This window comes from Phocoena sinus, chromosome 20 (genome assembly GCF_008692025.1).
Source record: "Phocoena sinus isolate mPhoSin1 chromosome 20, mPhoSin1.pri, whole genome shotgun sequence".
Taxonomy (NCBI): domain Eukaryota; kingdom Metazoa; phylum Chordata; class Mammalia; order Artiodactyla; family Phocoenidae; genus Phocoena; species Phocoena sinus.
Genome location: NC_045782.1, coordinates 45,198,330 through 45,222,396, shown reverse-complemented (window position 1 = coordinate 45,222,396; position 24,067 = coordinate 45,198,330). Strand labels below are relative to the sequence as shown.

The 24,067-nt window shown below is 41.4% G+C and overlaps 1 protein-coding gene across 14 annotated transcripts in view; it reads left to right on the top strand.

The window, feature by feature from the left end:
- Positions 1-2,847: 2,847 nt before the first annotated feature.
- Positions 2,848-24,067, top strand: part of BPTF (bromodomain PHD finger transcription factor) — a 135,309-nt gene continuing 114,089 nt past the window's right edge. For all 14 annotated transcript variants that reach the window (XM_032615628.1, XM_032615624.1, XM_032615620.1 and 11 more), the window contains exon 1: positions 2,848-3,461. In XM_032615628.1, the coding sequence (XP_032471519.1) occupies positions 2,849-3,461 (613 nt within the window). In that variant the 5' untranslated portion in view covers position 2,848. The remainder of the gene's footprint in view (positions 3,462-24,067) is intronic.

Below are 24,067 nucleotides of genomic sequence, written 5' to 3'. Positions count from 1 at the left end.
ATTACCATAGCCTGTGGGGCTCATAAACAACAGGAATTTATTTCTCACAAGCTGGAAGTCTGAGATCAGGATGCCAGTGTGGTTGGGTTCTAGTGAGAGCCCTCTTCCAGGTTGCAGACTGCCGACTTATTATATCCTCACCCAGAGAGCAGAGATGGGAAGCAGGCTCTCTCATAATCTTATAAAGGCACGAATCTCATTCATGCGGGCTCTACCCTCATGATCTCACCTAATCCTAATTAACTCTCAAAGGCCCCATCTCCTAATACATCACATTGGGGGGAGGATTTCATCTTACGAATTTTGTAGCAACAGAAACATTTAGTCCATAACAGCATCTGACCAAGGAACTAACTTTACAGTGAAATAAGTAAAGAAACTGGCTGTCCTATCAGATTCACTAGCCCTGTATTGTGGACCCCGACAACCAGAAGCAGCTGGCTTTAAGGAATAGTGGAATGACCCAGGGAATTCACGCCTACTGAGCCAGCTGGAAGACAAGAGCTTGAGAGCTTGGATTCTCTTTACAATGGTCCTTGGGTATCCTCGGGGAATTGGTCCAGGACAGCTCTTCCCATACCCTCCCACCCCCAGATACCAAAATCCAAGCTTGCTCAAGTCCCTTATATAAAATGGCATAGTATTTGCACATAACCTACACACATTCTCCCATATACTTTAAATCATCTCTAGATCACTTATAATACCTAATGAGAACCTATTTTATTTGTTTATTTTTAATTTATTTTATATTTTTTGGCTGCACTGGGTCTTCGTTGCTGCATGTGGGCTTTCTCTAGTTGCTGCGAGCGGGGTCTACTCTTCGTTGCGGTGCGCGGGCTTCTCATTACGGTGGCTTCTCTTTTTTTTTTTTTCGGTGGCTTCTCTTGTAGAGCACGGGCTCTAGGTGCGTGGGCTCAGGATTTGTGACTCGCGGACCCTAGAGGGCAGGCTCAGTAGTTGTGGCGCACGGGCTTAGTTGCTCCGTGGCATGTGGGATCTTCCCGGACCAGGGATCAAACCGGTGTCCCCTGCATTGGTAGGCAGATTCTTAACCACTGCACCACCAGGGAAGTCCCGAGAACCTATTTTAAAGTAGGTTTCTTCCGTTATGAGATTGTAAACTCTGAAGGCTGTCACCATTTTTAATATCTTTCTATTTAAGTACATAGGGTTGTACTTTGCATAGTGCAGGATACAGGTTGCAAACTTGTAGATTCTCGGCTATATCTGAACTGCATTCATTTTGATCAATCTGAAGTGTTTTTTTTTTTTTTTAACTGACAGTTGCCAACATTTAAAAATCAAGAGATTTCATGTGAAAGGCACATTTCCACCTTCTCTTGAAAAATTCGAAGATCTGGCCATTTTAGGCCCACATTCCCAAAGTTGCGCTCTTTAAACAAAACAGGCATTTCCATCCGCCGAAGTCGTCACCTTGCTCACTTGATTTACTTTCACTAGTCACCTGGTCCCTGAAGGCATCTAAGTTTGCCACCCTTGCTGCTCAATGGAACTATATTGAATAAATGAACTTGGCAGTTAATGCTTGTACGTTCATCTTCATTTCACATACGCGTTCTATCCTTCTAACTCCATTATGATAAGCCACTTGGTGGACAGAATCCTGTTAACTATTTTTCCTTAAATAACTTTTTGGTGGTCACGTGCTTCAATAAATATTAATATGTTTATAAAACCTTGCTCTTAGCCCCAGACCACTGCGAGTTGAGTCTCCCTGCGTTGGTCTGGGGATGCCTAAAATTTCATCATTATGATTCGTTCCCTGGGTTTAGCCGACACTTGGTTACTTGTCAGGTAAAGAGATTAAAATTATTTCCCGATAACACAAACATACAACATTTTAAAGTAGGTATGAGGTGGGAAGTTACCCTTTCCACAGCAAATAAAAAAGTTCTTTCAGAGGTGGTGAAGTTTCTAGCTGGGACCCTGGGAAAGGTGGAGGAGACTGGAATGCAGTTGCATTCTGAAGTTTATCGAAGGCTTTTTGGGTGGGAATTTTATCCGAAGAGTCTCAGAGCGACCCTCGCTCGGGTTCTGGCAGCTTTGGGCGTGGCTTCTGGCACAGTCCCCGAGTAGTTGTCACTGGGATCAATTTCAGGACTCTCTAGAGCCCAGCCTTCGGAGTTTCACATTTCTGGGGGCTCGTCTCCCCGCCCTCAGGTAATTTCCCTCCGTTGCTGGCGCTGCCCTGCCCCCTCGGTCGCTGGAGTCTCCTCCCTTGCCCGACACCCTCTCTGGCTCTTTCAGCATCAGTTTCCCCAAGGAGGCAGGAGGGAGACGAATTTGGGGGCTTCCCTGCCCTCGTCTTGGAGCCGGGGAAGGGGAGCTGCGGGCAGGAGGCTCTGTGAGTTCAGGCTCGGCAGCCGGCTCCCGAGGCCTTCGGCCCGGGGCACTTCGCGAGGGAGCGACCCTCTCCTCAGAGCCGCCAGCGCGTGCAGTCCAGCCACGCCAAGCGGAGGGGGCCCGGGGCTCCCCGCCCCCGACCCGGCGTTGCCGTGCTCCCCCTAGCGGCCGCCGTGCGGCCTCGCTCCGTCCCAGGCTCGTCGGCGGCGCAGCTCACGTGACCGCGCTCCGGGCCTGCGGCCGCTGTCGGTTCCCCCAGTCACCGAGCGAGAGGGAAGAAACAAGATGGCGGCTGAAGGCGATCCGGAGTGGGGCCCCAGCAATTCGGATTGAGCCTTCTCCCTCCACCCGCTTCCGCCGGCCGGGCCCCTCCCGCCCGGCCCCGCGGGCCTCCCCACCCGGCCCCGGCGCCCCCCACCGCCACCCCTCCGCCCGCCCCTCCCCCCTCCGCTTTCCCTTCTCCCCCCGCCTCGGCTCCGACATGAGGGGCCGGCGGGGCAGGCCGCCCAAGCAGCCCGCGGCTCCCGCTGCGGAGCGCTGCGCCCCGGCCCCGCCGCCGCCGCCGCCGCCTACGTCCGGACCCATCGGGGGGCTCCGCTCGCGGCACCGCGGCAGCAGCCGGGGCAGGTGGGCCGCCGCCCAGGCTGAGGTGGCGCCCAAGACGCGGCTGAGCTCGCCCAGGGGGGGCAGCAGTAGCCGGAGGAAGCCGCCGCCGCCGCCGGCCCCCCCTAGCACCAGCGCCCCGGGCCGGGGGGGGCGAGGAGGCGGGGGCGGCAGGACGGGGGGCGGGGGCGGCGGCGGCCACCTGGCCCGGACCACCCCGGCCCGGAGGGCCGTCAACAAAGTGGTGTACGATGACCACGAGAGTGAGGAGGAAGAGGAGGAGGAGGACATGGTCTCCGAGGAGGAGGAGGAGGAGGAGGACGGCGAGGCTGAGGAGACCCAGGATTCCGAGGACGACGAGGAGGATGAGATGGAAGAGGACGACGATGACTCCGATTATCCGGAGGAGATGGAAGACGACGACGACGACGACGCCAGTTATTGCACGGAAAGCAGCTTCAGGAGCCATAGCACCTATAGCAGCACTCCAGGTACCCACCCAGCCCAGTTGCTGCAGACTCCTTCCCCACCTCCTCCCCCTTCTCCCCTCGCTCACTCCCTCTCTGGTCTCCCCCCACCCCCTCCTCCCCCCTCAGACAGAGGGGAAATGCGACGGCACATCAAGTGGCAAAAAACTAGATTTACTAGAGGAAAGAGGCGCATTGTTCAAAATGGAGATTGCATTGTTGCAGTTCGCAGGCCACACACTCGCGCTCTCTCTCCCTCTCCCCCCACCAACCCCCTCTCTTTCCTCTTAAAAATTTGTGCCAGTGCAGTGTCTCCACCGGGCAGGGTTGAAACTTTGGCACACACACATCCATTGCATTCATTTTTCTCCCCTTGTTTTGGTTTGGTTTTTTGGAATGAAAGAAGCCTCTTGTTTTTGCAGACCTCTTTGCATTTCTAATGTGGTTTTTTTTAGATTTTTATTCTATATCTGTTCCTAAAAAGGGAATTCAGGATTTAGACAGATTGTGCCATACAAACACACAAAACATGCTTCTCTTCACACCCCGAGCTGTGTGGTTTTAAAAGTGTGTTAAGGAAATAGATCAGTTGGGTTAGTAGGGGAGCCTTATCTGGTCCTGTGTGTTTGTTTTTATTCTTGAGTGCTAATGGGCGCGTGCAACAGTTGCGGGTAAATGGCCGATTAAAAAGCAAAGCAGAAAAACCAAAGGAAACCAAAACAAATTTAGTATTTCATCTGATTCAAAATCATTTCGGTAAAATGCAAAATAAAATAAGAGACCTCAGGAACATGCGTCTTAACTAATTTGATGCCTTTGCCTGAGAAATGCAGTTTCCTGTCACCTGTTGCAGAGACGTATAGTTGATCATGCAGACGCAATTGCTGAAGATGAACTTTTGGACCAACTCCCAAGTCACAGCAGAAGTATAGGGAGATTTATTGCAAAATGACTTTTTATTTTCATTCTGTTTCTGAGGATAATAGTCCTCCTTGATCTGTAATGAATTTCTCCATGGTGACTCCTCTCCTATTTTCTCAGTTCCTCTAGGCTGGTGCTGAGATACGTTTTGTTTTTTTAAAAAACACACACATACACACACAATGGCGGCTTTGTATTAAATACGTACTTGCGGCTTACTAAATTGTGAAAAAAAACGTAATTTATAGCGATAACCTACAAGACTTTTCCTTTATATTTTTGTTAATCTGGATTAACTAAATTAGAATCCAGTTTTCAGAGCATTTAAAAAGTAAAGTTCATGAGAGAATAGGATCTTAACGAAGTGATAAAGGTGTGTCACTTGTTTTTAAAAGAGACTAGGATAGTAGAAGTGGTTAAATTTAAGTGTGTCTGTTTTTTTATAAATACCTAAATACTCATTGGAGGAGTATGAGTATTAAGTCAGATGTAAACCTGTTTAGATTGTCCTAACAGCACATGAAAAAGGTAATTTCTTTTGCCTGACAGAATATCTGCCTGTCTTTGGGGTCGGGTGTGGGGAGAGCTGGCAGGAGAATGAAGGGAATGAATCAAATGTCAAGTGTTTGTGTCCTGTATGTAGAAGGGACTACACACCATTCTTAATTTCTTGCCAACTTAATTTTAGTACATCTTTTATAGTAATAGTTTTTACTTTAAGAAGTCACATGTGGTCTTTTCTACCAAGAGCCAGAATGGAAAGACCCGTGGAGAGTAAATTACACTATTGGAGGAAGTTTTCTCAGATGAGACAGAGCTAAGGTGTTTTGGCAGGGTGGTTCAGCTAACTTTAGCTCCTCTTTGAAGGCCTAGAAAATAATATTTAGGGTTGAGAGCAGTGTATATGCTGAGTTAAATTACAGTTTGTGGTTAGGTTTCCTTTTTTAAAAAGATGCTTATATCTTTATGTACTTCCATGACATTTCGTTTTTTCTGATGACATTCGTAGTGCACCTTGTGTATGCTTGTCCTATCTTTATGTGAAATTATGGATTATATATCCTTATATTAATCTTATACCCCCTGCATTTCCTAGTACAGCGTCTCTCACACAGCCGGTGCTCATCAGAGATTGGTTGGACAGATGATTGTTAGTAGGTGAGAACTTGTAATAGATGAAGTTGTGCTAATTCTACTGTGGGTGCCATAATTCCTAAATATCTTGGATTTGGGAAACTAAATATTGGTCTAATTAGATTTTGATACTTTGACCAGGGAATGTTTTTAGTAGCAGAGTTAGTGTGTTTTGAGCTGCTGTTTCATATTGCTTGCCAGGCATTTTCCTTTCTTTATTGGATGTGGTGTTAACGTGTTAGATGTTTTACTTTTTGAAACATTATTTCTCAAGATTATGGTAGAACAGATGATACATTTTGCATTCTAAACTTTTAGAATACGTCTACTTGCCTAGAATAACAATGCACGACAGTGAGTTGTTTAGGCTAAGCACCTGTTTCATTAGTTTTATTGTCTGTACTTCTAGGTAAATGTGTATGTATGTGCTTTGGAAGGAAAAATGTTCTAGATGGTTTGATATCCCCAAAGCTCATAAATAAATATGTTTGGTGGATTTGAATCCAGCTGTATTGTCAGGGCTCAGAGAGGAATATACTTTATTGGTAATTTAGAGAAGATTATTAAGCTTTGTAAACTAGAATGTTGGCTTAAGTACTAAATATTCAATTCCTAGTATAAGAAATTACTCATTCATCTATTCATATGTTGAGTACTTTGTAGGTAATATACCTGTTGATGCGAAGACATCGGTTGATGTTACTAGCTTAATTTTCTAAAACCATATATTTAAAAAAGTTTATTCACTGGAGGTGAAATGTTTTCCTTTTAATGGAGAAATTTTAAATAGGTACGTAAGGTACATGACAGATATTATTATAGGTATAACAATTTGTTAATACAAAATTGAAATCATCTAGTTTTGCTTAAATTCAAGGCATTTGGTTGAATAAGGCTTTTATTTTTAAAATTTAGAGTTATTTCAGCCTGTAGGTTTTATGACATAGTTTGCCAGTACATTGAGAAGGATTGTGTAGAAAATCTTTTGAATAGGCATTTGGTAAAGTTCTGACAGCACCTTGAAATCAAGCATTTTCTAATTCAAAAAAGTTAAATTAGACTTTAAACAGAATAGTTCTTGCATTTAACTTGTGTGGAACTTCTGAGAATACCTAGGTGGTATTTTGATTTTTTTTGTTGTTGTTGTTTTGCGGTACGCGGGCCTCTCACTGTTGTGGCCTCTCCCGTTGCGGAGCGCAGGCTCAGCGGCCATGGCTCACGGGCGCAGCCGCTCCGCGGCACCTGGGATCTTCCCAGACCGGGGCACGAACCCGTGTCCGCTGCATCGGCAGGCGGACTCTCAACCACTGCGCCACCAGGGAAGCCCCTAGGTGGTATTTTGAAATTTGGAGCTTCTGATGACTTCAGAAAGCAAAAGCGCTGGTGTTGCCCTGGGAGAGTTAGTGACTTATGTCCTCTAAGGCAGGGGTCCGGTACTGGTCCGCAGCCTGTTAGGAACCGGCCTGCACGGCAGGAGGTGAGCGCGAGGAGTGAAGCTTCATCCGCCGCTCCCCATCGCTCGCATTACCGCCTGAACCATCACCCCCCCACCACCACCCCCGTGCATGGAAAAATTGTCTTCCATGAAGCCCTGGTGCCAAAAAGGTTGGGGACCTGTGCTCTAAGGATTATGACAGTGGAGATGGGTGGCGTAGGTGCCATGAATGAACTGTAGATTGATCTGAAGCAGAATTTGTTACCTGCTGGCAGTATTTATTCTCACTGGTGTCAACCAAGTATCTTTTCATTGTGCTTGGAATTCCTGATTGCTACAAGTGAGGTACGAAGTGCAGTGGAGATTTAAAGGAGGGCGAGATCATACCCTATTTGGGGGAGTTGGTGTGGGTGTATGCTTCCTGGATGGACATGTGGCTAGTGAGGATGGACATGTGGCTACTGAGGATGGACAGAAGAAGGGAGGGAGCAGCATGGAGCAAGGCACTGATTCTAAGGTGCAGGCAGGCTTAAGTAACCTGCTTTAGCAAGAGCCTGAGTATGTGAATAGGAAATAAAAAAATAAAGCACCATTGTTGGGCAGTACTTAGAGAACCAGGCTATAGCATCTCCTCTCTCCCTCATTTGTAGGATAACAATTGGGGTAGATCAGTGATCCTCAGTCATTTTTCACTCCTGGAACACCCAAGGGATTTGCTGTATTCCTATCAGCACCATGTGGGAGCATGAAACAAAACCAAATCAAATCGTGGTTACTGTTAAATCACTGATGCAGCCAGTTCTTTCCCCCACAAATTGAGAGAATTAATGGAAGAGGTGATTTCTGAAGTCTCCTCCCCTCCCACCCTCCTGTCTATTTCAGACCTATTTCATTTGTGGGTATTGGGGATCAATCAGAAGATCTGGAAACAAGCGGGATATGATTTCAGGGGGACATCAGGAAGTTTAGCATTACTTCTGTTCTGCAGGATGGATTGGAAGAGGACAGATAACTGGTGGAGATCTGGATGGGTTTTGTAGCCCTGGATGGGAAGATCAATTCAGGAGGTACTTTAGAATTCTCCAGCATCAGAAGTGTAGACAGAGGAATGCATCAGATATGCCTCTGTAAGAGTGGCAATGCTTTCAGTAGGAACAGGAATTCAAGATTATAAGGGAAATTAATGAGATCTGTTTTCAGGTATTGGTACCTGAAGAGGTTAAACATGAGAATTAAAAGAAAGAAAATGCGGGCCCCAAAGAGTTATTAAAAAGTTGGACAACATGACCTGTGGGTATTAGAGAGGTGTGTCTGAGGTATGCAATAATAGATGGTCTGTGTACAGCTCAGGCTGAGTACTCTTCTGGTGTACATTTGGAAGTGGAGCTGGGTATTGAAATGTGGGTGTGCAGCAGGAATGAGGATATTAAGGCCAGGAGCTCTGGTCTGTTCCGTTAGGTCTGCCTTTCCTCCCTCTTCAAGACCCCATGTCCTCCCTGTGACTGCAGATCCTTGGTGGGGGGGGTGCCACGGGTGAGAAGGTGGTGGTAGTGGTGGCAGACTGGTAGTCTGGGTGACACAGACAGGAGCAAATCCTAGTAGATGCCCTCTTTGCATTGGTTAGATTGCTCCCTCCCTGGTCCTTAGCCATGCTCTGGGGATCTCTTCCTAGAAGTCTTCCCAGAGTTCTGTTGCTCACCTTGGTCTCTTCTCTCTCTCTCTCTCTCTCTTTTTTTTCTTTTTGGCTGCACCGCTTGGCATGTGGGATCTTAGTTCCCCGACCAGAGATCGAACCCGCACCCCCTGTAGTAGAAGCACGGGGTCTTAATCACTGGACCGCCAGGGAAGTCCTCTCTTCTCTTTGAATGCCTCTTGTAGCAGTTATAGCCTCATCTTCATAATTTAGCACTAGTTTAGCACTGACCCTCATTATTCTAATTTTTTTCATGCTTTCAGTTCTTTAAAATGATAAGCTTCAGGAGACAGAACATTTCTTAAAAAAAAAAAACTTACAAAATGCACTTTAAAAGATAGACAGTAAAATGCAGATAGTATTAAGATGCATATAGCTAAATATAATGTTTTAATTATTTGGTATACTGGTATGTATCAGATTATTCTATATATTTTTCTAGATACTAAGTTACATTCCTCAAGTATTTTTTGATTGCTGGTTGATTTTTAAAAATAGTAACAGTAAGAGCTAACATTGGACATCTAAATTACTGAATTATTTTTGAGAAGTATTTAATAAAAATTACATTTAAAAAATACCAAAAAATTGGGAATTCCCTGGTGGTCCAGGGGTTAGGACTCTGAGCTCTCACTGATGAGGGCCCAGATTCAATACCTGGTTGGGGAACTAAGATCCCACAAGCTGGCATGGCAAAAAAAAAAATTTTTTTTTAAATTATACACACACACACACACACACACACACACACAGTTTTGCATTTTTAAAATAGCAGCTTTATTGAGATACAGTATACGTACCATAAAATTTACCCTTTAAAAACAGTGTATTATTCAGTGGTTTTTAGTATATTCACGGAGTTGTGAATACATCGTCCCTACCTAATTCCAGAACATTTTTTATCACCCCAACAAGAAACCCATATCCATAGCAGTCACTCCCTGTTCTCTCCCTCCCCTGCTCCATCCCCTGGCAACCATTACTTTCATTCTCTGTTGATTTGTCTCTTTTGGAACTTTCTTATGAAGGGAATCATACAATATGTGGCTCCTTTCACTTAGCGTAATGTTTTCAAGGTTCATGGATCTTGGAGCATGTAACAGCACTATATTTAAATAATATTCCATTATATGGATATACCGCATTTTGCTCATCCATTCATCACTTCATGGCTATTTGAATTGTTTCTACTTTTTGGCTGTTATGAATAATACTGCTGCTAACCTTCGTGTATAGGTTTTTGTCTGGACAAGATGTGTTTATTTCTCTTGGGTATATCCTAGGAGTGGAATAGCTGGATTATTACAAATACAATTTTAATAGAATCTTTATAACCAGACTTATTTTGTTCATTACAGTAGTTTTAAAACAGTTCTCTTAGGATGAATGAGAGCTGGTTTGTAAATCTTCCAAAATATCTATGATTTTTGGATTGCTTTAGGTCAGCTTGGAGAATTTATACCAGGGTTTGTCAGAGAAGGAGCAGTGTAAGTGGAGTCGTTTTCCCACATAGTCAGTGTGAGGGCGTCTGGCAGGCTTCGGAGGCACCCACATATGTCAGCCCACCGCAAAATTTTAGGCTGTCATGATACGTGAGAGTCTCAGGATTTTACATAAATCTTTTATGAATGTCAGGGATCTAGGGAGGTAGCATGTAGCACAGAGTTTTAAAGAGTGAAGGATCTGGAACCAGTCCTCATAGGTTTGAATCTGGGCTCTGTGATGATGGGCATTTTGCTCAGCTCTTTGTACCTCACTTACCTCCTTTGTAAAATGGAGATATCATAGTACTGAATTCAGGATGTTGTGAAGGCTGAATGGGTTAATGCATGTGAAGTGCCTAGAACAGTGCCTGGCATATATATAGTAAAGATTCAATAAATAGTAGCTATTATTGTCTGTTGATTTGTTCCTGAACTGAAAGTGGATATTCTGTAGGGATATAGGGACCTTACAATGTAGTGAGGTAGTATTTTATTCTGTCGAAAGCTGTCAACCGACTCACAAGGTATAAAAATATTTTAAGGACCACATTAAATAAAAATGTACCTGAAAATAGAGCTTTATTTTCCCCCCTTTAAAAGAATTACTAAATGTTTAACTTAGCCATTCAAAACATTCAGTTTACCTAACATCTGATTTATTCTAGAACTATAATAAATAATACATTTACTTTAGTTATTTACAGGGGTCAGTTAAAGTAGAAATAGTGCTCTTGATAATTTCAGCTCTTTGGTAGTTCCTCTCCTCCATGCCATTTTCCTCTGCCTGTTCCTTAAACACCAGGTTTCCAAACCAGCCCCTGGCCCCCTCACTGTCTCCCTCCTTCCTCTGAGATCTCTTTTATTCTCAAGTTGTTTTTAAAAATTGCAATGAAAAATTTAAAAATAGTGTAGATTTACTCCTTTGGGAAAATACATATAATATAAAGATGAAAATGAAAATCATCTGTAATCCCACTAAGCAAAGATACTCACTAGACATGTTTCTATATATATATATATATATATATATATATATATAAAATTCCACTTACTGTAACCTGCTTTTTTTTTTTTTTTTTTTTTTTTTTTGTAACCTGCTTTTATCTACACATTTTTTTTTTTTTTTTTTTTTTTTTAATGCGTTACGCGGGCCTCTCACTGTTGTGGCCTCTCCCGTTGCGGAGGACAGGCTCCGGACGCGCAGGCTCAGCGGCCATGGCTCACGGGCCCAACCGCTCCGCGGCATGTGGGATCTTCCAGACCGGGGCACGAACCCGTGTCCCCTGCATTGGCAGGCGGACTCTCAACCACTGCGCCACCAGGGAAGCCCTACACATTTTTTAAAAGTTATAACTAGGATGACACTAAACAAACTGTTTTTCCCTGATATACGGCAAGGTTTTCCCATATCACTGTATCTTTATCAGTCAGTCATCCCTAATGATTAGTAATGCTGAGTATCTCTTCACGTGCTTATTTGCTGTCTGTGAAGAAAATCATTGGTGAAGTGTCTGTTGAAATATTTTGCCCGTTTAAAAAATATTTATTTATTTATTTAGGCTGTACTGGGTCTTACTTGTGGCATACGGGATCTTTAGTGGCAGCATGTGGACTAATTAGTTGCAGCATGCATGCAGGATCTAGTTCCCCGACCAGGGATTGAACCCAGGCCCCCTGCATTGGGAGCGCAGTCTTATCCACTGGACCACCAGGGAACTCCCTTTGCCCAGTTTTTAATTGGGTGGTTTTCTTATTATTGAATTTGGAAAGTTCAGCTAACATAATAATTATTTATGATATATAATTTCCCAAAGCTCTTTTCTCTGTTCCTTTTTCAGAACATTCTCTTCTTGGATGCAACATCCTGACTTATCTCTCTAAGGATATTTATTATAGTTTTTTTTTTTGAAGATTTCTTCTGTTTCTTTTGTTTCCTCAGATTCCTTTCTTAGGTTTTAGTTTTTTCTCTTTGATATTGGAGACTTTTTTCAAGTGCCTCGTGATCCTCAACTGTTCATATTTAGGAGTGAAGCACTGGGTAGCACTTTGTGGGTGGCCATGGGTTGTCACCTGGTGGGTTTCACTGCAGGGTAATTGGGCAGTGGAACCCCAGGTATCAATATTTGTTTTTGTTTTTGTGAATTTTTGTTTTCTCTTTCACTCTTTTTTTTTTTCCTCCTGTGAGTCTATTTGGTTTCTTAAGGGAAGATTTCTTAAATCTTTTTTCCTGGGGCTGGGAGTAGGGGTCCGAGGGCACGTGACCAATATCCTGGGAAGCCAGATGAGGGAGGGTGACTAGGGCTCACACCTTGGAATAGGCACACTTCACTGAATTTCTCTGTTACGAACCCTGAGCCAACTTTTTTTTTTTTAAGTGTGGTGTAATTGACATACAACATTATCTTAGTTGCAGGTGTACAGCATAATGGTGTGATATATATATACATTGCCGAATGATCACCACAGTAAGTCTAGTTAACACCTGTCAACATACATAGTTACAAAAACATGTTCTTTTTCTTGTGATGAGAACTTTTTTGAGATCTGCTCTCTTAGCAACTTTCACATATACAATATAGCACTCTTAACTATAGTTACCATGTTGTACAGTACATCCCCATAACTTATTTGTATTGATATTATAACTGGAAGTTTATAGCTTTTCACCCCCTTCATCCATTTTGCCCACCCCCTATCCCCTGCTTCTGGCAGCCATCAGTCTGTTCTCTGTATCTATGAGCTTGCTTGTTGGCTTGTTGTTTAGGTTCCATATATAAGTGAGATCATACGGTATTTGTCTTTTTCTGTCTGACTTATTTCACTTAGCATAATGCCCTAAGGGTCCATCCATGTGTCACAAATGGCAGGATTTTCTTCTTTTTTATGGCTGAATCATATTCCATATATGTATATTGTGTGTGTGTGTGTGTGTGTGTGTATACACCACATTTTTTAATCCATTCATCCATCAATGGATACTTAGGTTGTTTCATGTCTTGGTTATTGTAAATAATGTTGCAGTGAACATGGGGGGTATAGATGTCTTTATTTTTTTTTGCGGTACGCGGGCCTCTCACCGTGTGGCCTCTCCTGTTGCAGAGCACAGGCTCCAGACGCGCAGGCTCAGCAGCCATGGCTCACGGGCCCAGCCACTCCGCGGCATGTGGGATCTTCCCGGACCGGGGCACGAACCCGTGTCCCCTGCATCGGCAGGCGGACTCTCAACCACTGTGCCACCAGGGAAGCCCCTAGATGTCTTTTTGAGATAGTGATATCTTTTCCTTTGGATATATCCAGAAGTGGAATTGCTGGATCATATGGTAATTCTATTTTTCATTTTTTGAGGAACTTTCATACTGTTTTCCATAGTGGCTGCACCAATTTACATTCCTACCAGCAGTGCATAAGGGTTTCCTTTTTTCCACATCCTCGCCAACACTTGTTATTTCTTGTCTTTTTGATAATAGCCATAATAACAGGTGTGAGATGATACCTCATTGTGGTTCTTTTCTCTTTGTTCTAGTATGTTTTTACCTTTTGTACTTCTTTGCTGTCAATTTACCAAGTGTTGAGAGGAAAAGGATATTAGCTCATGTTACATATTTATCATATATAAAGTGAAGTCTCATTAAGTATTTCTTTACAAAACGGTTAAAAAATAACTTATCTAATACTTATGCAGCGTGCAAGGTACTGTGTTAAAACCTTCACAGAGATCCAGTGATGGATTAGAAACGGTCCCTACTCTCAGGTCTTTATTCTTTCAAGAGGGAATAATAAAACAGTGCATAAATATAAAATAATATAGGGCAGGCTGTGGTAAGTGCTGTAAAAAAAACAATTAAATTAGGGAGAGAGATCATATTCTATATATTTGGGAGATCAGAAATGGTGTCAAGAACAAGGTTGAATTTGAGATATTTCTTGAAGATTGGGTAGGATTTCTCCAGGTGGAGGTTGAACAGAAAGAGAAAGGAGGAGGTGAAAGGTAACAGATGACAGGAAGGTGAATGTTCAGGGACTGCGTACTTGATGTCTGAGTGTGGAGGAGGCGAGACTGTAGAGAAGTGGAGATTATGTTTTGGTCCAATTTGAATAAATGCCAGTCTGAGGAATTTGAACTTAGTAGGCAGTGTGTAGTCATTGAATGTTTTAAAAGTGGCGTATGTCATGATAAAGCTGAGCTTTTTGGGAATTCCCTGCCAGTCCAGTGGTTAGGGCTCCACGCTTCCACTGCAGGGGTCATGGGTTCGATCCCTGGTCGGGGAACTAAGACCCGCATGTCATGTGGTGCCGCCAGGAAAAAAAAAAAAGCTGAGCTTTTTGAAAAATAATCTGGCTTTGGTGTATAGGATTTATTGGAATAGGAGGGGGCTGGTATAATAACTTTTCATAGCTACATAAGATCCCATCCTAAGGCTTTACCAAGTAGTTAAGCTGTGCTGTACAGTCATTCCTTGGTATTTGCAGGCAGTTGGTGGCTGGACCCCCCCCCCACCCCATGATACCTAAATCTGCTGGTGCTCAAGACTCTTATATAAAATGGTGTTGTACAGTTGGCCCTCGAAATCCTTGGATGCCAAACCTGTGGATACGGAGGGCCGACTGTTTACGTTTGCTGTGATTACCTGTAGTGACTAAACCTTTAGATAAATCTTGGTTCACATTCCTGGTTTTTTTTAAGGCTTTTACTATGTAATACTAATAATTATAAATATTATATAACATATATATTAGGTAATGTATAATATACATATTATACTAATACAATATGTGTCATTATAAATATTAGAAATATATTTCCACCAGCAGTGTATGAAAGTGCCCATTTCACCAGCACCAGTTATTTATAAACCATCTTTGCATCCAGTGGGTTAAAAGCTCTCTTGTTTCTCTTGTTTGAATTTGCATTTTTTTTTTTTTTGAATTTGCATTTTTTGACTAATAAAATTTAATGCTTTCATGACCTCTGACACCCAAATCTCTGTAGTCATGGTTTCCTTCCTGTGTTTTAACTAATGGATGAGTGAATACTTCTTGAACACCTCCACTTAGAAGTCCTGTAGGCACATCCAGTTCAACATGTTCCAAATAGAATTCATGCTTTAGAGACTGCTCCTAACCTCCCATTTCCTTGTTCAGTGAATAATGGCACTGCCCACTGAATTGCCCAAGTCAGAAGTGAGGAAGTACCAGACTCCTCCCTGTGCCTCACCCTCCATGTGCAGGCTTGTCACCAGGTCCTGTGAAGTTTACATCTTACATATCTCTTAAATATATTTCAGCTCTCTTGTCCATCCATGCTAATGGTTACCTAAATCAGGCCTTCTTTATCCCTTACTTGGCCTCTTAAGGAAACAGCCTGCCTGCCTGCCTGGCCTCCTTTTGTCCATTCATCTCTCATATCCATCTTCCACGGACATACTGCTCTGCTCTGAGACAAATCTGACCATGTTATGCCCTTTCTTAAAAATCTGTGGGAAAATGATTATGTGCTTTAGTGTAGGCGGATAGTTCTGACTTGGCTTTTGCTTCCTCTACCAGCCTCATCTTCTGTTGCTTCATTTATTTGTTCACTTATTTTAAAAATACCTGTTGAGAACCTACTATGTTCCAGGCACTCTTTGGGATGCAGCCAGGAATAAAGCAGACATGGCCCCTGCCCTGAAACAGCATGGAAGGTAGCCAGTGTAACAGTGAGAGAAGTGCTTCCAAAAGGGGCAAGTAAGAATGACTTCATGGGCGTGGGTGTGGGGGGAGTGTCAGAAAAGGCCTCCCTGAAGAGGTGACAGGTGAGCTCCAAATGGAAGTAGCCGGCAGAGGGGAGGGGAAAGAGGATTCTAGGCCATAGGATCACCACATGCAATGGACTGGAGGGAAAACCATGAAGGATTTCAAAGCCAGCAGTGCTGTGATCAGGTTGGTGTTTTTTAAAAAAAAGTCCCTCTGGCTATAGAATAGATAATGAATTGGAGTGGGATAAGAATTGATGAAGGGAATTAGGCTGTTGAAGTAGACCAGGTGACAGATTTTGTACCTTGGAGAGAAATATTCAAAAAATAATTTAGTATTTAGGATGTCACATCTTAGTGATAGATTGGTTAGTTGGGATATGGTCAAGGTTGAAATGACTTCTAAATCTCCTTTATTTCTCTCTTTATTCACAACTTATTTCTCTTCACCTTGAATTTGATTGTCAAGTAATGCTGAATTCTTTGTAAAAGTTCCCCTCAAACACCTCATAGTGGGGCTTCCCTGGTGGTGCAGTGGTTGAGAATCCACCTTCCAATGCAGGGGACATGGGTTCGATCCCTGGTCTGGGAAGATCCCACATGCCACGGAACAACTAAGCCCGTGTGCCACAACTACTGAGCCTGTGCTCTAGAGCCCGCGAGCCACAACTACTGAGCCCGCACACCACAACTACTGAAGCCCGCTCGCCTAGAGCCCTTGCTCCACAACAAGAGAAGCCACCACAGTGAGAAGCCCACGCACCGCAACGAAGAGTAGCCCCCGCTCGCCGCAACTAGAGAAAACCTGCGTGCGGCAATGAAGACCCAACACAGCCAAAAATAAATAAACAAAATAAATAAATTTATTAAAAAAAATACCTCATAGTTATTCACTGCTGTGATGACTAACTCCTGGTCACCCATCCATCACCTTCTCCAGCTTGTCTTCTCTGGTCACCATTCCCTTTTCCTTAGGTGAGACTAAGTTCCTTTACCTCTCCCTAACCCCCCAGGACCATGTGCATTTATATGTTTAGTTTCCAAATATTTCAAGGTGTTCTAGGTTTCTTTCTGTTACTGATTTCTAATTTAATTTCATTGTGTTCAGAAAGCATACTTTGTATGACTTTAATTCTGTAAAACATTTTTAGAGGTTTGTTTTGTGCCCCAAAATGTTGTCTGTCTAGGTGAACGTTCCAAGTGTACTTGGAAAGAAGGTGTATTCTGCTGCGGGTGGGTGGAGTGTTCCATAAGTGTCAGTTAGGTCAAGTTGGTTGCATTATGAACGTCTTCTGTATCCTTGCTGATTTTCTACCTGCTTGTTCTGTTGACTACCAAGAGAGAATTGTTGAAGTCTACAAATATTGTCATGGATTTGCCTATTTCTCTTTGGAGTTCTGTTAGTCTTCATGTATTCTGAGGCTCTGTTATTAAGTACTAAACATTTAGGAAGGATTATTTGACCCCTTCATCATTATATCTTTATTTGTTAAGACATCGTACTGAAATGGACTCTAATTATCTGTGTGTCTCCTTCATCCGAACCTGTCTTAGGGCAGGGAGACTCTCATTCATCTCCCTCTCCTTCGTGCCGCTCAGTCTCTAGCATGCAGTTGGCAGCACAGGTAATTGTTGAACTGAGTGTATGAGTCAAAAAAAATTTCTCTAGATTCTTTTCACCCTTAGTTCTGCCCTGTCCAGTATGGCAGCCACTAGCCACGTGGGGCTATTTAAATTTAAATTGAGTAAAATTCAAACTTCAGTTCTTCATTGACACTAGCTACATTTCCAGTGCCCAGTAGCCATGTGTGATGTAGAACATTTGGGTCACTTCATATCATCACAGAAAGTTCTCTTGGGCTGACCGTGTTACTGTCGCCAGTCTGCTTCTGCTAAACTGTGAGAATTTACCTAGCATTCCTTTTCCTCTAGCCTTTTATTTGCTCTGAATCCTGCGTGGCCTGGGTAGCCCCAGCACTTGGCTGTGGTTCTTCTCTGTTAAGCCTGTCAGCCCAGCGTTATTTGTGGATGTGATGGTGTTGAATTTCTGCAGTGAGACTTGGGCTCATCTTTGCGACGATGGCATCATTTGTTGTTCTCTGGGGTAGGGGAAGAGGTAGTCAGCTAACCTTCAGTTTTAGAAAATCTGCCATGGTCCTGATAAAATTAAGCTAAGTCGTAGATGCAGGACAAAAGGGAAAGAATTAAAATTCAGAGACTTTTAGGTGAGAAATTTAGTTTGATAACTCAGGGAATTCCTGTATTGTAAAAGTTGGTATGTGAACTGAATTGTCACATACTGGTGTGTTGTTTCAGTTGTCTGAGTTCTATATAAAACCTCTTTCTCAGGAGTCTCTGGACAAATGATTTAATTACTTCAGTAGTTTTCAAGGAAAAGACATCACTTTTTGAGTGGAATTCTTTTGTTACTTAACCAATGTTAAATTGCAATTATGGAACCTCAGAAGATTTGCTAAGAATGCTTACACTCTTCTCTACTCATGGATGTGTTCTAGAATTCACACACTTGGGAGACTGCATGGCCAAGTGGTTCATACTGAATGACAGTGTTCAGTAGGTGCAATTTCTACATTTTGCTGCTATGGCTTCCTGCTTGGTTTCAGGATGTTAACATTGCCTCCTTTGAGGTCTGTTTATAGTGTATTCTATTTATGGAACTTAAAAAGCATTTCAGAAACGCACATATTAATCTGTGTGGAATTTCTCTTCTTGTCCTTTTTCCTTCTAATGCTTGCATAGCTATATTGAGACTTGTCTGAGGAAATAGTCCAGCATTTAAAGTAGCTAATAAAATTTTAGCCCTTCCCATCAGCGCAGTTTTCCCTGTTTTTCTAGACATCAAAATTATTTCACACACTCTTTGCAGTCTTAGTAAATTACCCTTTTCTCCAACTTATGACCATAATCTGCTTTCACAGTGTTATGCAAATAATTAAAAAATTAAAAAGTGATTTTACTGTAATTTCAGATACATATTTGAACTTTTTAGTTTGAATTGTCTGGGTGAAATGCCTCAAATTTCTGATTCTCTGTAAACTTGGAAGATTGCCTTTATCCAGATATATTATTATCCTTAATTGCCTAAACAGCTTGAGTTATAAAATCTCCCTGCATTTCAGGAGAAACCTAACAATGGGAGCTTGTTTATGGCAGGGGACACAAACTCAAATGCTACAGGGTCCAAGTAAATTAAAGATGTGAAGTGGCCTTTTTTTTCCTTTATTAATACAAAACTGCATTTGCTGTTAAAGTTTATTTGCCTTGAAAAACTAACCCTATTGGAATTTTAGTCCCTTTTTGCTTTTACAGACAGTGCTGTTGTAAATGTGCTAGAGATGTATCTTTAGTCACCCAGCCTGGTGTTTCTATAAGGTAGATTCCTAAGAGTAGGGTGGTTGGGTTACATTTCATAGACTGAACCAGGTTATACTCTCATTACTATTGTTCTTAGACCTTCCCTAATCTGTGTTTATGTGGCTTTTAAATTGACTTTTTCTGGAACTTACCGAAGTTTACTCAGACCTTTAGCGGGTATTTTTGGATATAGACTAGGCCCAAAATCCTTTCCTCATCAATTTATTGGTAAATACACTTATTTATAATATGAAAGCCTGAGGTTTAGCTCCTAAATTGGGAAGCAGATGTCTCTCTTCAGAGTTTTCTGGCCAAGTGGGAATGGAATTTTTTTTATTGCTTCTTAGCTTGAATTTGACCTTAGAGGCATCATTCCTCTGTGGGCCTTATTAGTTTACTCACCTGTAAAGTGTAGATTGGACTAGATGATCTAATGGGTAAGGGATTGGCAGACTTTTCTCTTAAAGTGCTGTATAGTAAATATTTTAGTCTTTGTGGGCCACACTGTCTCTGCTGCAACTACTCAACTCTGCCACTGTAACATGATAGCAGCTGGAGACAATAAGTAGACAAATGAGTATGGCTGTGTTTGAATAAACCTTTATTTGTAAAAACAGTCTGTGGCTGGCCATAGTTTGCCAACCTCTTTCTGAGGTCTTGACATTCATTAATCTGTGATTTGCATAACTAGGTTAGGAAAAAAAAGCTTTGAAGTTTTAAAATAACACTTTTTTTTTTTTTTTTTTTGTGATACGCGGGCCTCTCACTGTTGCGGCCTCTCCAGTTGCGGAGCACAGGCTCTGGTCACGCAGGCTCAGCGGCCATGGCTCACAGGCCCAGCCGCTCCACGGCACGTGGGAGCCTCCCGGACCGGGGCACGAACCTGTGTCCCCTGCATTGTTGGCAGGAGGACTCCCAACCACTGCGCCACCAGGGAAGCCCCTAAAATAACACTTTTGAAAGTCTAGTAAGAACTTCAAATTTTATTTTTGCTTTTTCTCTTTATCAGGAAAGAAATATAGAAAATTTAGAAAACTCAGAAGATAACATTAATATTTTGGTCACTCTCCTTTGATAACCAGCTTTGTGTGTATATTCATGAGGAGTACTTACATGTGTAGAAACGTACATTTTTTTATAAAATTGGATAATGCATAATTGGTTTTATGAATCTTTTCCCTTATACCATGAAATCTTACTGTATCTTTAAATAATTTGTGTATGAAAATGTCTGCTGTCATGGAGCTTCTAGTGGAGAGCTCATGGATTTTAAAAATTAATTTTGTATTTAGCCACCTCTTCTCTTTTCTAATAGTTTCTGATAGCTTATTTTTTGATTGGGTTGGAATTTCTAGGAATAACATTTCATCAGCTTCAAACATGAAGCATATACATACGTCTGCTTTTCTTATATTTATACCTCCTTTTTGTTTCTTTTCAAATTGCATTGTCTACCACCTCTAAAACAATGTTAAATACTAGTTGAAATGAGAAGCATCTTAGTGCACTTTCTAAATTTAATGGGACTGATGCTAATATTTCACTGTTGTTATGCTGACCATTGACTTTTTTGTTTTGTTTTGTTTTTTGCTATCCTAATAAGCATAAAGGGATATTTCATTTTGGTTTGGAATTTAAGTGCTTTGTTGCCTATGTGATGTGCATGTATTTTCTCCTGGTCTGTGGCTTGTGTTTCACTCTCTTAACTGTCTAATCAATGAGCACATTTTGTCTCTCCATTAATTCAAGTCTTTGATCTCTTTCATCAGTGTTTTATTGTTTTTGGCATACTGGTTTTTTTCATATTATTGCATTTGTACCTAAGTATTTGATGATTTTTGGTGCTATTACAATTAGTACTTATTTTTAAAATTTGAATTTCCAGTTATTTATTGTTATAATAGAAATATAATTGATTTTTGTGTATTGATCTTTGTGACCTTGTTAAACTCAACTGTTAGTCTAATAGATTTTTTTTTTTTTGTAGATTTCTTGGGATTGTCTACATAGGTAATCATGTTGCCTGGCAAATAGCGATGATTTTATGTTTTCCTTTTCCAAGCTGGATTTTCTTTTTCTTATTGAAGTATAATTGATTTACAATATTGTGTTAGTTTCAGGTGTACAGCAGAGTGATTCAGTTTTATTTAATTCTTTTTTTCGATTCTTTTCCATTATATTTTATTATAAGATATTGAATATAGTTCCCTCTGCTATACAGTAAATCTTTGTTTTTTATCTGTTTTATGTAAAGGTAGTGTGTATCTGTTAATCCCATACTCCCAATTTATCCCTGTCCCCCCTTCCCCTTTGGTAACCATAAGTTTGTTTTCTATGTCTGTGATTCTGTTTCTGTTTTGTAAATTAAGTTCATTTTTACTATTTTTTTAGATTCCACATATAAATGATATCATATAATACTTGTCTTTCTCTGTCTGACTTAACTTCACTTAGTATGATTTCCTCTAGGTTCATCCATGTTGCTGCAAATGGCATTGTTTCATTGTGGTTTTATGGCTGAGTAATATTCCATTGTGTATATATACCACATGTTCTTTATCCATTCCTCTGTTGATGGACACTTAGGTTGCACCCACGTCTTGACTATCGTAAAAATTGGTTTCTAATTTAACTTCGTATGTCAGAGACCATACTGGGTATGACTAAAAATGTTTAAAAAATGAAGTCATTTGAGATTTGTTTTATGACCCAAAGCATTGTCTGTGTACTAGGAAGGAAGAGTCTGCTGCTGTTGGGTAGAGTGTTCCATAAATGTGATTAACTGTTGTTGATAGTGTTCTTAAAGTCTTCTATATCCTTGCGGATTTTCCATCTACTTGTTCTGTTGATTACTAAGAGAGGAGTGTTGAAATCTACAACTATTGCTATAGATTTGTTCTCTGTCTCCTTGCAGTACTGTATGTTTTTGCCTTATATATTTTGTGGCTCTGTTATTAGGTTCATAAACATTTATGGTTGTTGGTCTTTTGATTATTTGACCCCTTTATCATTATGAAATGACCTTCTTTACTCTGGTAATATTCTTTGCTTAAAATCTACTGTTTGATATTAATATAACCAAGCGTCTTTCTTTTTGAATAGTGTTAGCATGGTGTATCTTTTTCCACCCTTTTCCTTTTAGTTTGTACTATGTCATATATATATATATATATATATATTTTTTTTTTTTTTGGCCGTGCTGCATGGCATGTGGGATCTTACCCCATCCAGGGATCAAACCCGTGCCTCCTGCGGTGGGAGTGCAGAGTCTTAATCACTGGACCTCTATGGAAGTCCCTAGTATGTCATATTTTAAAGGGGTTCCTTGTTTTGTTTTTTTAAAAAGCCAGTCTTCTGACAGTGAATTTAGACTATTTACATTTAATATAATTTTCTTTTTTTTTTCTTTTTTGGCCGTGCCTCACGGCTTGGCTTGCAGGGTCAGTTCCCTGACCAGTGATTGAATCTGTGCCCTTGGTAGTAAAGCATGGAGTCCTAACCACTGGACTGCCAGGAAATTCCCATCTTTTTTTTCTTTTCTTTTTTTTTTTTTTTGGTTCCTCTGTTTCCCTTTCCTGCCTGGTTTTGGATTAGTTGAATATTGCCCTCTTTTAATTTATTAGCTTTTTGGTTTATGTCTGTGCTATTTTTTTAGTGGTTCCTCTAGGAATTACAAAATACTTATCTACTTAAAGTTAGCATTTTATCCCTTTAAGTAAAATTTAAAAGTGTCACAACCATAGAGGTTCCCTTATCCTAGCCCTCTCCCCAATGCTATAAGTGTCGTATATATCTACAGTTGTCCCTCTGTATCTGTGGGGGATTGATTCCCAGGACCCTTGCGGATACCAAAGTCTCTGGATGTCAGATCCCTTGTATAGAGTGGCACCGTACAGTTGGCCCTCTGTATCAGACTCTACATACATTAAAGCTCCACTAGATGATGTTACAATTTTTGCTCTCAACCACTGTACATATATATATATTTTTTAACTGTACATATTTTGAAGTGCTTAAGAGTTGAAACAACCTTTTTTGTTTGTTTTTAAATTTATTGTTCTTCCTTTATTCCTGAAAGTCCAGTTTTCACTCTGGTATCATTTCTGTTTCTTTTACCATTTTTACCATTTGTTTTTTTGTTGTTCTTTCATAATTGAGATTTTATTGGCTGTTTTGAGGATCAGTACACAGACATTTCAATTTGTACACAATTCTTAACATACATACCAAAACTCTAAAAAATCATGTAGTTGTGATTCTTTTCTGAACAGTTATTCCAGTGACTTTCCAACTTAAAATGTGGAGGCAAATTTTCCTTGACAGGATATCAAGTACCAGTATCTTCAAATATTGATTTGCTGTTACATCATTAAGTCCCACTAATTCACAATTTTTTTTTTTTTTAAATGAGGTTTGCCTTTATTTTACATTTTGAGATTTTATTTATTATTATTTTATTTTATTTATTTATTGTTTCTGGCTGCATTGGGTCTTCGTTGCTCCTTGTGGGCTTTTCTCTGGTTGCGGCAAGCCGGGGCTACGCTTTGCAGTATGTGGGCTTCTCATTGCGGTGGCTTCTCTTGTTGTGGAGCACAGGCTCTAGGCACGCAGGCTTCAGTAGTTGTGGCTCGCACATTCTAGAGCTCAGGCTCAGTAGTTGTGGTGCATGGGCTTAGTTACTCTGCGGCATGTGGGATCTTCCCGGACCAGGGCTCGAACCCGTGTCCCCTACATTGGCAGGTGGATTCTTAACCACTGCGCCACGAGGGAAGCCCTAATTCACAATTTAATATCACATACACTACATACTAAAATTGTCGATCGTCTACAGCACATTAACAAAGTTACTAGAAGAA